The sequence below is a fragment of the Podarcis bocagei genome (genome assembly GCF_964188305.1).
Source record: "Podarcis bocagei genome assembly, chromosome: 1".
NCBI classification, from domain to species: domain Eukaryota; kingdom Metazoa; phylum Chordata; class Lepidosauria; order Squamata; family Lacertidae; genus Podarcis; species Podarcis bocagei.
The window spans coordinates 128,674,428-128,692,477 of NC_138125.1; the positions used below are offsets into that span (position 1 = coordinate 128,674,428).

Here is an 18,050-nt window from a genome sequence, read left to right on the forward strand (position 1 = left end):
TGTTCAAGGATCTGCTTAAGACTGCAAGAACACCAGAACCAGGAAGCTGAAGGCAAAGAGCGTAGTTTGAATACTGAGCTTAGTGACTGCAAATTGCAGTGGTATTATGAACAGGGAATGATGTGATGTTAGGAATGCCATCACTCTTGCTTGGATCTAGTTATATTTCACACACAATTACACAAGTGTGGCCTCTTTACTTTGGATACTTGTACAGTTTAATTTGCAAACAGAATTTTTATAACAAATTTCATTTTTCCAAATCATGTCTACTTGTAAACTTTTTTTATAGAAAACCCAGGGATAAAATGAATTTTAAGTTGTGGAAGGCCTTAAATTATGTTACAGTAGAAAATACAGGAGGTAGAAGGTAACTCAAAAAACTAATGCAATGTTAGAATCAAATCTATAGCTCCTGTAAGCTACTAACACATGGTTTTAAAAACCTAAATCTGGTGTTCTCTAATGACCATAGAAAACACAAACATAAATTTGCCATGAGAGCCCTTATATCATGCTTGATACAGGGAGGTAGGATGTAAGAATCAGGACACAAAGACATGACGTTTTATCTACTGCTCCTGTTTGCTTTACTGTTTTTGACAACTTAGTCACCTTCTTCAGTTTCAGACTCAGATTCTGAAAGAAAACAAACAAGCATTCCAGCATGAGAACACTTTGTAAACTTATTCAAATGGATGCACAGTAAGCAAAGCGGAATTGCATCAGGCTTACCTTCCTCAGCATTCTTGAGCCATTCTACAAACTTTTTCATTTGTTCCAGAAAGACACTCTTTCCTTTGGCAACATGTGCATCTTTATACCATTTCAGGATGGGTTCTTCACTTAGCACCTCAGCTGTTGAAAACAAAGTGGGGTTAGGGCAAGCAGTGTCTATCCCTTCATGCAGCACAGCTTTAGAAAACAAATGCCAAGTCACATCATGTGTTTTCAAAGCACAAAGTGCTTAAATGCAAACCCTCTACAAAAAATAACCACCAGTAAGTTTGCCAAGCCACGTTCTTCATGCTCTGTGGTCTTAGCATTGTTTGGGCTGTAAATTTCCAGTAGACTTGACCAGTTCACCAAGCAATACATTTTATATGTTGCTCAATCACATCTTTGGAACTCAAGCCTCATTAAAAAGGTAAAGGGACCCCTGACCGTTAGGTCCAGTCATGGCCAACTCTGGGGTTGCGGCGCTCATCTAGCTTTATTGGCCAAGGGTGCTGGAGTGCAGCTTCTGGGTCATGTGGCCAGCATGACTAAGCCGCTTCTGGCAAACCAGAGCAGCACACGGAAACGCCGTTTACCTTCCCGCCGGAGCGGTACCTATTTATCTATTTACCTATTTATCTACTTGCACTTTGACGTGCTTTCGAACTGCTAGGTTGGCAGGAGCAGGGACCGGGCAACGGGAGCTCACCCTGTTGCGGGGATTCAACCGCAGACCTGATTGGCAAGTCCTAGGCTCTGTGGTTTAACCCAAAGCACCACCCGCGTCCCTTGAAGCCTCATTAGGACACCCTATTTTCACCAACAGGATACTCATCTACATCTCAAAAAAGTCACTTGACATCACAATTTACTGACAAGCCACAATAGTCTTAAGCGGATGCAACACCAGAAGACTAAGACCCTTTTCAATTGGCATAATGGAATTATGGGCTGCAGCTTTCTTCTTTGAGATTAAGACTTTACTGATAAGCATCAGAAGTTACAGGTTAAGTAGTTAAAATGAGTTACAGAGAGTTAAAATGCTAAACTCTTGAGTTTTGCACATGACTGAGTGTTAAACCATTACCTTTGTAGAAGAGCACCACTATTTTCTGGAAGGCTTTCATGAAGTGGATGTTGTCATAACAGTACTCCTGAATCTTGAGCAACAGAGTCAGTTCAGACTGACCTTGGGTTGTAAAGGCAGCAAGAAGAGGGCTGTATTGCTGTGAAGATTATGAGAACAGTTATGTACAGAAAAAACCCACACACGCTTTTATTCTGATCAGCAGCTTCCCATTTCTCCATAAATGTGCCTTTTAAATGTGTTGGAGAGGGAGTTATGGGTGCTTTTTTGTATTACATATTTTGTGCTTTCATTTTGTTTTTTTATGTTGTGAACCACCATGTGATCTTCAAATCTAGTGTGGTACACAAATTTAATAAATAATAATAATGTTTCACCTACTTGTTATGCACAAGCTAGCGTACACCAGAATACTGCTTAAAATTGGGCTTATTAGAAATCATCAACACGTAATTTGTCCTAAAATGGACATGTACATTTTCAAACCCTGGTGCCAGAAAATGCCTCTTTCATGAAGGGAAAAAATCGTGACAGCAAAAACCAGCTGTCTGGGAACTTCTAAGAGGACTTCCCATAGACTACCATTGAATGAACCTTTTGTCCTCTGGCTGTTGCTGAACTGCAGCTTCTTATTGTTCCTGGCCACATTTGCGGGCGCTCATGGGAGTTACAGTCCAGCAACTTCTGGAGGGCCCAAGATTCCCCACCCCAGTCTTAGAACCATGCACCGCCAAGTTAGCTATTAGTGATTTCCCATTTTCTTTTACAGACGGGAGAAAGTAAAATTGTTCAAAATTCAGGAATTCAACATTTTAAGAAGAATGTGAGCCCTACATTGTGGCATTCAGGGAACATTTTGAATGGGATTACACTGAATGAGATAATAAGCTTATATTAAATCTGGAGAAATAAAGAGAATCCATTTGAAAAATCTCATTTTTATGCAGCCTATTCTCTGCATTGGCAATACAGTATTATGACTGGGACCGCACAACATTATGCAGCGTAGAATATTTCTTTTTCAGGGTTCCCACCACCAGCTTTCATGCCTTGTCCTACTTTCCAGTGCACATTTTGTGCCCACTGAGCAGGTTCACTCCCATATTGGCCTGTTTGGGGCTTTCCCTCTCTATTTTTTTTGGGGGGGGGCGGGTTGTGGTGGGAGACACATTTACGTACAACCCCAGCTACGTTCATTTTTTTCAAAAAATAAAAATAAAAATCATTTGATTTGTCTGCAAACCTCAGGGTTACCCCTAACATGAGCACCTGAAAACTCAGCTGGATACAGAGGGAATGATTACGTGGACTTTGCACCCATGCCTGCACTGCAACAGACCCACAGAAGTTTGCTTATATGATATACCGTATTTTTCGCCCTATAGGGTGCACCAGCCCATAGGGCGCACTTATTTTTTTTTGGGGGGGGGGGAATAAAGAAAAAAAATATATTTTCCCCCCTGAGCCCCAAAGAGCAAAGAAGCCATGACAGCGAGTGGGATGGATCCCGCTCGCTGTCCTGGCTTTGTTTTTAGCCTCGGGGCTGGGGGTCCGGGATCAAAGGCGAGGTGGCGCTCAACCTCGCCATCGCTCCCGGAGCTTGCGGGGCTGGGGGAAGCCCGAACGATGGTGAGTTGCTTGCGGGGCCGGGGAAAGCCCGAGCGTCCCCCGACACCAGCCCCCAGAACAGGCTATTGCCCGCAAGCCTTGCGAGCCCAGGGGGAACTCCCGGCGAGCTCGCAAGGCTTGCGGACATCTGCGCAAAGCGCGGGGCGCGCCTCTCACTCTCCAGGCTTCAGCGAAAGCCTGCATCCGCCCCATAGGACACACACACATTTCCCCTATAGGGCGAAAAATACGGTACTTTTTAAAAAATGAACATACAAATACCTTCAAGTGCTTGATGGCTTGTTCCGCTACTAGCTCCTCTTTTTTGTTCCATTCCACAGTGCTCATTACACTGGACCAGATAATGCCTATCACAGTCTGTTCTGATATATTGTTTTTCTTCATCTCTTCCTTGACATACAAGATGATCTAGACAAGCAATTCCAGGGAGTGTTACATAACATTCTTGCACGTGTATTGACAAGCTTTGCTTAGATTTTCAGATATAGATTTCCTTGGGCCTGGAGATTAACTTTGTTCTACCCAAGCAGTAAATGCTGCAATACTTGGAACCACCCTTGAGTAATAACAACAACTACTACTACTACTACTACTACTGCTGCTGCTGCTGCTACTACTACTTATCATTTATACTCCAGCCATTCTGGGCGGCTCCCAACAGAATTAAAAGCACAATGAAGCATCAAACATTAAAAACCTCCCTAAACAGGGCTGCCTTCAGATGTCGTCTAAAAGTCAGATAGTTGTTTATTTCCTTGACATCTGATGGGAGGGCGTTCCACAGGGCGGGCACCACTACCGAGAAGGCCCTCTGCCTGGTTCCCTGTAACCTCACTTCTCGCAGGGAGGGTACATTGTGCACCACCTTTTAAGACATTTCCGTCAAGACTCAGAATGTGAAATTCAAGACACAGCTCAAGGTGGAACAGCCACTTTCCCATTCCTTTCAACAGTTTCTGCCTGTAGACACAGGCATCTTGCTTCTCCTTCCCCACCCCCATTTTAGAATATAAAATCTTAATACATTTCTCATTGATCATGGAAACCAAGCACAGAAACTGGGCAACCCAACTATGGTAGCTTTCCACCCTCCAAATTGCTTGGATCCCCAGCTACCATGAGCTATCAATGGAATTGCTGCCTGGGGATGGTGGGAGCTCTAGTCCTAAAACATCTATGATTCGTGCACTGTAGCAACAGCCAGTCCTTAGGAAGCAAGGTGAAACCAGCCAGCTGCGTCCCAAACCCTTGCCAAGGAAAAGGGATCAAATCCCTGTTCAATCACAGAGCTCCCTGGGCGGTGGCCTTGGAGAACGTCACCATCTTGCAGACCAGCTTTCTTCACAGGGCTTACTGCATAGATCAAGATAACCCAATGCATGCTTTCCTGGGCTCCTTGTAGGATGCAAATGTGATAAACACAATAGCATTATTCACAGGTGAAAAGGCTATAGCCTGAACAGGTACAAACGTATACGTGAGCATGCTTAACTGTTCCTGAACATTATCGTTATTTTCATAAATATCAGCAGCTATTTCAAAAATTATTAAACAAGGTTTCATACTTCCCACCTTGCTGAGTGTCAGCATTTTACATTGTGCGGACATTAGCGCAATGTTAATTCGGCAAACACACTTGGAAAGAAAATATTTTAACAGCAAAAATTGTTACAGCAATTGAGACAGCTAGAAAACCAAGCTACTTTCACCTTCCTTGGTTGCCATGGCAGATGCCAAAGTTACGAAAAACGAGTATTAGAGACCAAAGAGGCTCATAAGCTATGAGCAGAGGAAACCAATGTACTTACATCCTTAAAGGGATCCCCACGTGACATCTGCTCCTGAAGTTCTTTCTGCAGTTCTTTACGAGCCCCTATGCACTGCTGGTTCCGGACGTATTCAGAGAGTTCCTTTAATCCTGCATCAGTGAAGTATTTTGTGAAGTGTTCAAGGCTTTGCTTGTTGGCTGGAAAGAGTTCCTGAAACATTGATATTGATTATTTGCGGTGTACTTTTAAAAAAGTTGCACATCTCAAATTACTCCATTTTCAGCACCAAAAGTAGATTATCTTATTTACTTACCATCAGCCTGTTGTCCATGTTGACTTTACGAAGGCTAGCAGCCACTGCATTGATATCTTTTTCATTTATCCATGATTTGAACAGTTTTACTGCAAAGGCTGCTGAAACACCTGCATGAGAATTTGTATGGTTACTTTTAATACTCTTGAATTACTAACAGTAATACTCTATTACTCCTGCTTAATACTGTCCTACTATCAGATGTGACTTACCATTGGCCCTCCAGACGTGACTGGACTCCCAACTCCCATACAGCACGGCCAATGGACAAGAATGATGGGAGTTGTAGTCCATCTACATCTGTAGAGGCCACAGGTTAGCATATAAAAACTCAGGTGGCTTTGTTGTCTCAAATTGTCAGCAGATTTTGATAATGAAATCGTTCTTTGTGTATCACTTCCTGACTGGCTGCATGATGAAAGGTTTTCTAGCACTCTCACTGGACGTGCAAAGGTCACATTGGATGATTAAATGGTAAGGTTTTGCTTCACTATAACTAAAATGCACAGTCTGTTACCTAGTACCTACTTCAACCTGTGAATCTTAAAAAAAATCTGGGTCTTGCAGTGTAAAGTTCTGAGAAAAATACTCATATGCTAGGAACTGGGGTTGGACAGGACTTCCACTGGTGAAGAGAAACCTAAGATACTGTGCAGGAATACACCTCTAAATATCAAAACAGACAGGGAACACTTCCAAAATAGTTTACCACAATTACCTTCTTTAACTAGATTCTCATTATAAAGACTGTTGAGAATTGACGCATTAAGTGTCCCATTGGCCAGAAGAATACCCGTCAGCATGGCCAGTTTGTTCCGCTCAGACTCTGAAAAACCTTTCAAGAATAGCAGCAACTGCAAAGGGTAAAAGGCATAGTCAACACTCTGAAACAAGCGAAGTGCTGAAATCATTTATGAATGCTACCATGAGATATAAAGGAACGTATCACTGGAAACAAGATAAGGACTCCCTTTTGCAGAGTTTTTATTATAATGACTGAAAGTCTTACACGAAGTTTCTGCAAAGCCACTTACTCTGATGCCTATGGAGAACTATACCCCTCCAGGTAACCAGAAAATGGAACTTTTATAAATGGGACAGAAATTATTCTTTTCTTTAAGGCCCTAAGTGACTTGCCAAGGAATATGTGCACATGCAGACTAAATGTTTTGCTAAATAGTAACAAGCACACAAATATACAGGAGTATCTATAAGGCCATAGTCCAAAAAATAGTTTCAACTTGCAATACCTTTTTGACTTCATCCTCAAAGCCTTTTTCCAGGTATTTGTAACGCCTGATCAGCTTGTTAAAGACCTGAAAGACAAATGTTAGCAATTAAGACTATAGTTTTCATAGAAAAGGTGGGCAACCTTATACCTAGGGGCCATATGCAGTCCTGCTTTCATTTTATGTTCCCCCAGCGCCTTCAGAATCTTCCCCAGCAAGGGGATTCCCCAGAATCTTTGCATCCCAGCAGTAACTTTCTTTCTATCAATTTCTTCATTTTGTCAGGCTTTCCCCCTCTCTATGTAATTTCAGAACAACTGGAAGAAGCAGTATTTTTACCTGATAAAATCAACTGATTTTTAAAAACCTTTTTTCCTTATTATTTGACTTGAGGATAAGGAAATCCCACCCCTCCAATAATCCAGAACACTTTTGTCTCTGGATGCCCATCACTGCTCCGGCTCTGGTCAGTGCCACCAGGTATCCCTCAGCAATTAAGCCCTCAACAATCTTAATTAAGCCCTCAACAAATACATGCAATCTTGCTTTTTTGTGGATGTTTATATTGCAGGGAGGTAGAATCAAGAAAAGCCATTTTTACAAAACCAACAAAACCAACCTGAGCAAATGCTTGCATCGTTTCTAGGTCTTCCTGTGCTGCAAACACACAGACATCTGTGTGCATCATGTCATCTGCCAGTGTACCACCTGGGGCTATTGAGAAATTGGTGTTTAGTTTTACAAGAAAAGCTAACATTGGCTAAGATCACTTTCACTAATTAGAACAGCATTAAAGTTTAATACAATGCAATGTGAAGTAAATCAACAGAAAGTGAAAACCAACTACAGTGGTACCTCGGGTTAAGTACTTAATTCATTCTGGAGGTCCGTACTTCACCTGAAACTGTTCTTAACCTGAGGCACCACTTTAGCTAATGGGGCCTCCCACTGCTGCCGGAGCACGATTTCTGTTCTCATTCTGAAGCAAAGTTCTTAACCTGAGGCACTATTTCTGGGTTAGCGGAGTCTGTAACCTGAAGCGTATGTAACCCGAGGTACCACTGTATTTAAAGTTTAATGGCAAACAGAGCAAGATAAAAATCTTTCCAACTGCTAAGAATTAGGAGCCCCACCTTTTTACAGGGATGCTAGTTTTTTAGGAAAACCCTGAAGGCTGACTAGAAGCTTTCATCTTCCTAAATTTGAACTGGATCATCAGTTGCCAACAGCTACCATAAGATACTACGTCACTTCTGTGTTTTGCGAAGCCCTTCACAGAGAAAAGAGGTCTAATGCTAGTATATCACCTCCAGGCTTGACTACTGTAATTCGCTCTATGTGGGGCTGCCCTTGAAGCTGTCACAGAAACTCCAGCGGGTGCAGAATGCTGCAGTGAAGCTCCTCACGGGGTCTCTGCCATGGGAGCATATTCACCCAGTGCTTTTCAAGCTGCACTGGCTCCCGGTGGAGTACAGGGTCAGATTTAAGGTGCTGGTTTTGACCTTTAAAGCCCTTCACAGCCTAGGACCCTCATACCTACAGGACCGCCTCTCCCAGTATGCCCCACGGAGAGCCTCAAGGTCCATAAATAGCAACACCCTAGTGGTCCCAGGCCCTAAGGAAGTTAGATTAGCTTCAACCAGAGCCAGGGCCTTTTCGACACTGGCTCTGGCCTGGTGGAATGCTCTGTCTCATGAGACCAGGGCCCTGCAGGATCTGATTTCTTTCCACCTGGCCTGTAAGACAGAGTTGTTCTGCCTGGCCTTTGGCTTGGAATCCCCCTCTTTATTTTTTCCTTTCTCCTCCTGTGATGAGGCTTCATTTTAATGTTTTAATGTTGTATTTTAAACTTGTTTTCGTTATTGGTTGTTAGCTGCCCTGAGCCTGGTCTTGGCTGGGGAGGGCGGGGTACAAATAAAATTATTATTAATTATTATTACAGTGGTACCTCGCAAGACGAATGCCGCGCAAGACAAAAAACTCGCTAGACGAAAGGTTTTTCCGTTTTCGATTTGCCTCGCAAGACGAATTTCCCTATGGGCTTGCTTCGCAAGACGAAAACGTCTCGCGACTTTGTTTCCTTTGTCTAAAAACAAAGACATGTTTTGTTTATAAAGTTAATTTATTTTCCCTTCAATTTTTGAACTGCTCTTTACAGTATGTGTGACTTTAAAGAGCAGTTAATAAACTGTTGTTGTACCAAATTTGGCTTTGTTTGGACTTTTTTTGACCATAGGAACGCATTAATTGATTTTCAATGCATTCCTATGGGATTTCGTGATTCGCAAGATGAAAAATTCGCTAGACGACAAAACTTGCGGAACGAATTAATTTCGTCTTGCGGGGCACCACTGTATTATATTCTGGAGGGTACAGAGGCTGCATAATCAGTAGCAACTGAGATCATGAGCAACGAATGGTTGGTTAGTTTTAAGATCCAACCATACAAATACACAGGCACGCTTGTAAACCAAAAAGCCCCTCTTAAGGTCACTTACCCAGCATTCCACCAGCCACCAGAATGTCAAAGAGTGTCTCTGCATAGCGGCGATAATCAAGTTTTGCTCCAGAAGCATCAAGGAATTTTGCTACTGCTTCCAAATCACTGCCAGTTTCATTTAAACCTTGAATAATACAGTCCTGAAACTGAGTGGGGTCAAACCTCTCTTTTTCATCTGCAATAAATAAATAAATAAATAAATAAATATTCTGCGAACATAGTACTATTTATTACATTGTTTTTAATACAAAATCAAATTACAGAGAGTGGCCCCAATTTAGGTACACGATTTAATCAATGAAATTCATCACAACAAATTATGCGGGTACAAATAACACACACACAACAAAGTGGCAGTTAAATTCAGGCTGGCAGTTGGAAAAAATAGTGGAGCCAGATAAAATTTATTATTACTATTACTATTATTATAATTTATATACCGCCCTATACCCAGAAGTCTCAGAGTGGTTCACAGAACAAGATAAAAGGATTTTTCTTTACTGATATTGTGAATGATGACAGCAAACTTGAGTCAAGAACAAAGAAAGCGGATTCTAAAGCAGTATTCCCTACTGTGGGGCCACTCTGTAATCTCCTCAATAGATGCTGAGGAACAGAAAGGTTGGAAACCTTTCTTCTTTGAAATACCCTTTGAGAGTCAGGGTTGACCAGGAAGTAGGACATTAAAATCATGCTAATTCACTAGAGAACAGTACAGTAGTGGGTAAAAGAGCCTTCTAGGACTGGGGCATGACACGGCCTCTGTATATGTGAAGTCCCGAACCCAGTTCCCCAGTATCTCTCACTCTTGTTGTATAGGTTCATACTGCTGATACATCAGCCTTTGCCAGCCAGCTGCCCTCCAGATGTTCTCGACTACAACATCTATTTGGCTAATGCAAGTTGTAGTCCAAAACATCTCAATAATCACAACACAAAGAAACACAACAAGTTTTGTATATGGACAACTATCACACTATATGGAACACTGCTGAAATAGAAGGTTGGCATTTAATATACTGCACATCAGGGGAGCATATTATGACCATTTCCCACTTTAAAAGTTACTGGAGATTTCCGTTACAGATAGGTAGCCGTGTTGGTCTGCCATAGTCAAAATAAAAAAATTCCTTCCAGTAGCACCTTAAAGACCAACTAAGTTAGTTCTTGGTATGAGCTTTCGTGTGCTGAAGAAGAAGTGTGCATGCACACGAAAGCTCATACCAAGAACTAACTTAGTTGGTCTTTAAGGTGCTACTGGAAGGAATTTTTTTATTATGGAGATTTCCATTACACTTTGGAGAGGCCCATCACCAGGCCCTTTAAAGATCTATGCTTTCCCCTTTTTTGCATGATACATGGTTTGGTATTATTAGCAAAATACAAAACAAACCCTTTTCCGTCAAGAAGTGTGTATTAAAAAAAAGTTACCTTTAAAAAGTTAGCACCCACGTTCTATAGATCAAAATAAAATGGTTACACCCTTCTTTTTCTGGCGTGGCACCAGTAAATTGACAATAATTACCTGAAATATCAACCAGTATCCAGCCCAATTTTCAGGATGTGGAAGTCATGAGTACAGCGTTCATGACTGAGCAACCGTTAAGGTCTGCTTCAATCTTCCACAAACATAGATATTCCCTTTCACTTTAAATAGGGATTCTGACACAAATCAGTTTATTACTGAGCTAGCTAACTCACACCTGCAGTTCCAAGAGCTATTTCTACCTCTCGCCATTTTATTACATTCTGGTTCTCTCTATAAAAACCCTCATATGAATGCATTGCAGAAGTTCTCTTTAAACTCATCTATTTACAAGAAACAACTTCAAGGGCTTGCCTTCATGAATTTGCTATATCCCTCAAGATCTTTGAATGGCCAGCTTCTCAGCTTCAAATAAGCCACTTATCTGTACTAGAACACAAGATACTCTCACTGTAAGATACCAGAAGTATACAACAGACAGAAAACTAAGGGCCACAGTCACAGCAAAATCATTTTTGGCATTAGTGTTGTCAGTTTGAGCACTCTCTTAAGCCAAGAATCTCTGGTAAAAAGCAATCAAAATATCAGCTGCACCTGAAATCTTAATTTCTCTTTTAACGTATTACCAGTCTATTTATAATGGGCTAAAATTTTAGTACCACCCACAGAAATTCAAAGTTGTTATAGTTGCTTGCTACTCCACTTCTGAAAACATTACATGATGGTAATAATGAAAATTATAAATGAAATATCTGAAATCATTACATGGAAGTAAATTCCATGAATATGAGAGGATCTTCTTTCACGTATGACATTTAGAACTCAGGTATCAGTTTTCTTTGATCCTCAAGATACTGAGCATTTGTTATCCAAAGACTAATACCACAGTATTATGTCATGTGTGCACTCCAGCTCACCCACCATGTTTCAGCAGATCAAGACAGTATTTATCTATTTCTGCTTCCAGGTCCCACTCCCACCTACTAATTTGTTTATTGGAATTCCACCTTTTTCCACTCAGTTCAGTTTCATTCTTTCTCACTTATTTGAGCAGAGCAGTACTAAACAGCAGATTACACTCTTTTCCCTAGAACATCCTGACAAGAAGTGTGCAGCTCCTTCAGTTTCAAAGGTTTAACAAAAACAAAACAAAAAAGCTGGAAGGTCCACCATAAAGTTGAACGTGGATTACAGAAGTGAGTTCAAATAAGACCTTGTATCATGGACCTATCACGACTCTGAATATTAGATTCAGGGTTCTGGCTCAATGACAATGATCAATTTTGTGATTTTTTTTTTGCTGGCACAGAAGTTCATGTGCTATATGTTTCAAGTCATAGGATCAAGATTTGCTTTCACCTTCACAAGTCATTTAACTGAAACCATACCAAAATAATCTTTAAAATAACGACATTTCACTTTAGAATTCATTAAAGCTACACTTTTCTCTCCATTTACTGAAGAAACACTCAACAGACAAACACTCCTTAACATAATTACTACCCACAAGTTAGTATTCCTGTGCTTTCTGGCATGCCACATAGCCAGTTGGCTGGACTATTTATATGTCATAGTAGCAAGAGATATATGCCCCGTGCAGAGGCAAAATTAAGGCCCTTTCCTAGCCATAACACCTTTGAAAGCTCGTAGTTGACCGGCTTGAAGAAAAGTTAAATATAGCACCTACCCATCTAAAACAAACATCTCTCCTAAAGCCAGGCATTAAAGTACCATGAAAATTTGAATCCATGGGTACGAATACCATATGGCCCCATCGAGCCTTCAATGTAGGGTTCCTCAGGGTTCGATTGTATTCCCCCTGCTGTTTAACATCTACATGAACCAGCTGAGTGGGGTCACCCGGAGTTTTAGAGTATTTTGCCAGCAATATGTTAACGAAACACAGCTCTTCTCCTTTACATCTGCAGTTGTGGCAGTGGATGTGTTGGACCATTGTCTTGCCTCGATAATGGACTGGATGAGAGCCAAAAACTAAAACTCAATCCAGATAAGATTGAGGCACTGTTAGTGGGTGGTTCTCCTGACTGGATGGATAGGAGGTTGCCTGGTCTTGATGGGGTTACATTCCCTCTGAAGGAACAGATACACAGGTTAGGGCTACTTCTGCATCCATTGCTGCTGCTTTTCCCAGGCCTTTGACTAATGAGCCAATCTATGGCCTTTTAAACTGTGTGTAGATTGTTATTTTTTGTTTGTTACTATGGTATGTATTTTCGTGGTTTTATACTATCTGATATTGTAAACCCCCCTGTGATCCTTGGGTGAAGGGCAGGTGCGGAGGGTGCATACAGGATTAGACAGAGAGGGAAGTCCTGCTACATGGGCAGAAGTCTATTCACTCAAACACGGATGCTGCTGGATACAACTCGCAGTGAATAATTTTGTTCAGGTTCAGTATGTGAGAACTTATGTGTCAGATAAATCAAAGGCTGCAATCTGATTTTTAAACAGACTAAAAACCTGTCACTGGGAGACAAAGGAGAATGGGTTCATTAGTTCACTGGCTTTAATAAAATTAAGATTTTAGGTCAAAGTATATTTTTGTTTAAAACAAATATGTTTGTTTTAAAAGCAGGTGATAAGTGAAGAAAACAACAACAGAGATATTGATACTACTCTCACTCTTGCATTATATGTAAGATATAGCTGCCTTAATATAAAGAAGGTAAAGTTGATTAAGGATCAATCCTAAAGACTTTCCACCAGTCAATGCAGCTTTCCGTGTGTGCGTGCGCTTGCGCAAAAACACACACAGTACAGACCACAAACAAACTTTCTCTCAGATGTCCAACTGTATTAGACAGAAACAATTTAATTAATCATACATATAATTAGGCTTACCTCTTTTCCTAGTTTTAAAACGCTGGCCTGATAGCGTTGGCTTTTGCTGCTTTTGATTATTCATAAAAGACACCCTATGGAAAGAAACAAAATTTTCAAGATGTATCAGTTAAGCAGATGATCCCTAAGTGTTTGGGAAGACTTCAGTTACGCATCTACCAGCTATTGGCAACATCCTAAAAATACATCTTAATGATTTCCTACTTTATTTAAGTAATTTTTTTCTACTTTAACATTTGGAAACATTAAGTGTTTACAAACCTTTTCCTATGTTTCAAAATACATAACAGACCTCGGGTTCTATGATGCCTAAATTGAGTAAATCTGGGCTGAGAGATTAGAAACATGATGTTTTTCTTCCTCCTTTCCCCCTTGCATAAGAATTCCCATCTCCCTTTCCCAGTTGGTTCTTACCACACTTTTCCCCAAGATCTAAACTGAACCAACTACAGTATGGTTAGAACAAATCAAGCATTGCCTTCAAACCATGATCTGAATCTATGGTTTGAAGACCAAATACTTTGACTTCTGAGGTGAGTAGTTGATACTGGACCAGCAGTTATCAACACTACAACTAATCCAGAATGCGGCAGCTAGACTGGTGACTGGGGGCGGCCGCCGAGACCACATAACACCGGTCTTGAAAGACCTACATTGGCTCCCAGTACGTTTCCGAGCACAATTCAAAGTGTTGGTGTTGACCTTTAAAGCCCTAAACGGCTTCGGCCCAGTATACCTGAAGGAGCGTCTCCACCCCCATCGTTCTGCCCGGACACTGAGGTCCAGCGCCGAGGGCCTTCTGGCGGTTCCCTCATTGCGAGAAGCGAAGCTACAGGGAACCAGGCAGAGGGCCTTTTCGGTGGTGGCGCCCGCCCTGTGGAATGCCCTCCCATCGGATGTCAAGGTGATGGACAACTACCTGACATTCAGAAAACATCTTAAGGCGGCCCTATTCAGGGAAGCTTTTAATGTATGATATTTTAGTGTTTTTTGGTTTCTGTGGAAGCCGCCCAGAGTGGCTGGGGAAACCCAGCCAGATGGGCGGGGTACAAATAATAAATTATTATTATTATTATTATTATTATCAGAGCGCTGAGGATGACCAAGAGACTCATAGCTATCAAGGCCTATTAATGAACTTGGGGTCAAACTTAACTTGGAATCGGGGGACTTCCAACCTCATGATTTTTACCAGTACTCTCCCTAAAACTAAGCAAGGCCATAATTAAGTCAGGACAAGCTCCTTGACAAAGCGTTCTCTTGTGGGCCCTTTCCTATGTCAGTGGGCTCCAAGCACTGCTGGATGAATGGTGCAGCAATCTTTTTATTTCAGTGCAATGCCCCACAGAAACACTAGGCTAGGGGCACTGTGATAGATTTTAAGTTGGTTAGATCCAGTCGCCTGACACTGCCTGCAGTGAGATGAATCATAAGATGAAAGTATCAAGATAGCCAAGGGGTACAGGGCTATGTCCTCACACCTCGACTTCATAATTATATGTAAAAAGAGAGGCTCTCAGTCCAAACATATTAATTGTATGTATAGAATCCAGCCTTAACACAAAAAACAAAAGCATGAACTGCATTTAAGGCTTCAAGGGAAAAGGGAGGGGTTGGGGGGGCAGGCGGAGCAGCAAGAGTATCACAATGTTTAAAGCCCTGTTCTTGAATTCATTCCAGATTAAACTGTAAACAAGAACGAGAGGAGTATTTTAAAGGGGAATTTGTGGTCCTCAGTATACCCCAACAGGGCTGTAGTCCTATGACCACTTCCCTGGAACTAACTGCACCTGAGCAAAATGGGATGATTTTGAGCAGGTGTGCTCAGGATTACAGTACCTGCTCTTCCAAAAAATCATAGCTGTCTATAAAACACAAGGCAGGGCTAACATTCCTCCGGCATGTTTCTAGGTATTGGGGTGTGGATGATGTTTTGGGGATGGGCCAAAATTTCTCAGAATTCCTGAATGCATTCCGGGAGCATATAGCATAACCAGAGTGAAACTAGCTATCCTCTTTCACGTTTTGGGGATGGCAGGGCTTAGATTTTGAGGGGACCCAACTTACCAGCAACCCCATGGCTACTGCTTAGCTAGGGGAAAGCCCTCCCCCCTGGAATAATGTTACATCAGGACAGAGTATCAATTTAGGGCGCCCAGGGAGAAGAAGGAAAATAACTTAAGACGCCCTTCACGCTTTTGCAAAAAATGCGGGGGGGGGGGGGGAGGGATGCAAAAACCTGTTTTATCCACAGGGCTTATTTCACCCATCCTCGTGGTATTTAAATCTCCTCCTTTCCCCATCATGGTCTCTCCCAGAAAAAAACCAACAACCAAGAGTCACGAGCACATACAGATTTTGGAAAACGTGCCAGCTAATTATCTCGCACCAAAGCAAAAAGACTGAGAAATACTGACACTCAAGGCAGTAGAAACATGAGATGATTGGACCCTACTGAACTTGAAGCACGGGAACCCCCAACAAAAAAATTATAATTTGGCAAAATATTTGGACTTCATGATATGCATTTGTACAATTTTGAATATTCAATGTGATGCGATTGGATTGTTAAAATGGAAAACTTAATAAAAATTACTATTATATAAAAAAAGAGAAATTCTTTTCAAAATGCAATCGCCAAACCTGGAGTCCCCTCCTCCTCCTTCCCCACCAGGCGCCACCCACTCGGCCCCGGGAGGTGTCCCCACCCTTCACCCCCCTCAGGAGAGACATCCCCCCCCTCCATCTACAGACACGGGCAGGCCGTGATTATTTTTTGTGTAGTTGGGGGGGGGGGGTTTGCCCCGCCTCGTGCCGCTGCCTGGGCCGGAAACGGGCCTTTTCCCGGAAGGCTGTTCCCTCAGCCGACCCGAGGCGCCCTCCTCCCTCACGGCCTACCCACCGAGCCCTCCGGGCGGAGGCGGCCGCTGCAGGAGCTGGAAGCGATGGCCCCGGAAAGGAAGGGAAGGGGGAAGTCTCCCGCTAGCGCCGCCGCCCCGGCTAGGCTTGAGTCCCGCGCTGCTGCCCCTCCCGGCCGCCACAGCCGCGTCCCCTCCCTCCCTCAGCGGCGTCACTGCCCAACAGAGGCCGCCGCTTTGTTACCCGCCAGGCCGGGCCGGGCCAGAGGGCGCGGGCGACTGAAGGGAAAGGAGGGGGGAGGAGGAGGAGGGGAGAAGCAGGCCCAGCAACCGGCCCTGCCAGCGCGGCCGTTACGGGCCAGCCTCGCGCCGCGCTCCCCGCCCAATCAGCGCCCGCCAAGCCGCGTTCTCTCCCCACCCCCCGCGAGCTATCAATCCCGCCGCGCGCCTCGGGCCTCACCGACTTTTAAGGCAGGAAAGGAACGTCCAAGGAGCACGAGCTTGACTAAGCGGCGCGACGGAGGACGGAGAAGGCGGGCGGTCTGAAGCGGCTTCAAGTCTCCACCCCTTTTCCTCCTCTTCTACTCCCCCTCCCCACACAACCTCCCCCGCGAGGAGAGGAAACAACGCGATAACACGCGGGTGACGGGCAGGAGGGAGGCGAGGCCTGCTGGGAAGGAACTATTATTCACAGCCGTCACACAGTGGGGGGGAGAGAAGAGAAGCGCGTCGTGCTGAGGGTCGAGTGCGTGACGCCGGCTGGGTTTTTTTTTTATTGTGGGGGGTTGGTTGGTTATTTCCTCATACAGAGAGGAAGTTCAAGTTAAAAATGAAGCAAGCGTGTTTGTTTTACCCTACCCCCGTTTATTTCGGAAATGGGCTCGTCCAGCTCGCCCCCTCCCGAACTACGTTACGTAGCAATGGGCTGCGTTCCCTTGGGCGGGGTTTGAAACGAGACTCTGCTCTCCGCTTCCCCCTCCCCTCCCTAAGTGGACGCGTCCAGGTTCGTCCTTTTCCGGGAATGGCCCGGCATACTTCGTGGCGCAATCCATTGAGCCGAAGTAGGGGGACTTAAGCGGCGGAGGAGGCCAGGTGGTTATCACCATAGGAGGAAGCAGCCCAGACTTTCTGGTTTGCTTTTGAAGTTTCCTCTGTCTGTCTGTCTCGCAACAATGAGAGCTTGCAAAATAAATAAATGGTGCTTATGACTTTTATTGTTTCCGCGTTTCTATATGCATGGTCTACTTGAGATTCCTGCATTGCAGGGGGGTTGGATACCCCTTCCAACTCTGCAGTGATTTGGTGGCAGCGGTTTCCATCAGGCAAAGGAAAAAGGGGGAGGGGGAAATATGCAAAGGTTCATTTGCTTTTAAACGCAGTCGGGTTTTCTAGTGCGAGGAAATTGTAAAATTAATAATAATAATAATTATAATTATAATTATAATAATTTATTCTTTATACCCCGCCCATCTGGCTGAGTTTCCCCAGCCACTCTGGGCGGCTTCCAATCAAGTGTTAAAAACAATACAGCATTAAATATTAAAAACTTCCCTAAACAGGGCTGCCTGATGGCACTTCCGGCACTGTCCATCATCATCAT

At 43.2% G+C, this 18,050-nt stretch overlaps 1 protein-coding gene across 3 annotated transcripts; it reads right to left on the minus strand.

The window, feature by feature from the left end:
- Window positions 1–195: 195 nt before the first annotated feature.
- On the minus strand, window positions 196–17,070 carry BZW1 (basic leucine zipper and W2 domains 1). Of its 3 annotated transcripts, none has more exons than XM_081181599.1 (12): window positions 16,911–17,070; window positions 13,593–13,666; window positions 9,243–9,419; window positions 7,364–7,458; window positions 6,766–6,831; window positions 6,234–6,369; window positions 5,516–5,625; window positions 5,242–5,412; window positions 3,695–3,841; window positions 1,805–1,943; window positions 736–858; window positions 196–639 (listed from the first exon to the last, which is right to left on the minus strand). In XM_081181599.1, exons 2-12 carry the CDS (start codon window positions 13,654–13,656, stop codon window positions 608–610), a joined length of 1,260 nt encoding a protein of 419 aa, XP_081037725.1. In that variant the 5' UTR covers window positions 13,657–13,666; window positions 16,911–17,070; the 3' UTR covers window positions 196–607. The 3 variants fall into 3 exon arrangements, with proteins under 3 accessions (XP_081037725.1, XP_081037724.1, XP_081037723.1); XM_081181598.1 differs by having other exon boundaries at window positions 16,915–17,055; XM_081181597.1 differs by lacking the exon at window positions 16,911–17,070 and adding an exon at window positions 16,495–16,650.
- Between the last annotated feature and the right edge of the window lie 980 nt (window positions 17,071–18,050).

Bases quoted from the DNA above. Each gene is read 5' to 3' on its own strand.
- BZW1 (XM_081181599.1), bottom strand. From the start codon at position 13,656: ATGAATAATCAAAAGCAGCAAAAGCCAACGCTATCAGGCCAGCGTTTT. The intron at 6,832-7,363 runs GTTGGTTTTGTT...TTTGTCTTTCAG, and splicing joins CGATGCAAGCATTTGCTCAG to GTCTTTAACAAGCTGATCAG. The intron at 3,842-5,241 runs GTAAGTACATTG...TTGCTTGTCTAG, and splicing joins GTGGGGATCCCTTTAAGGAT to ATCATCTTGTATGTCAAGGA.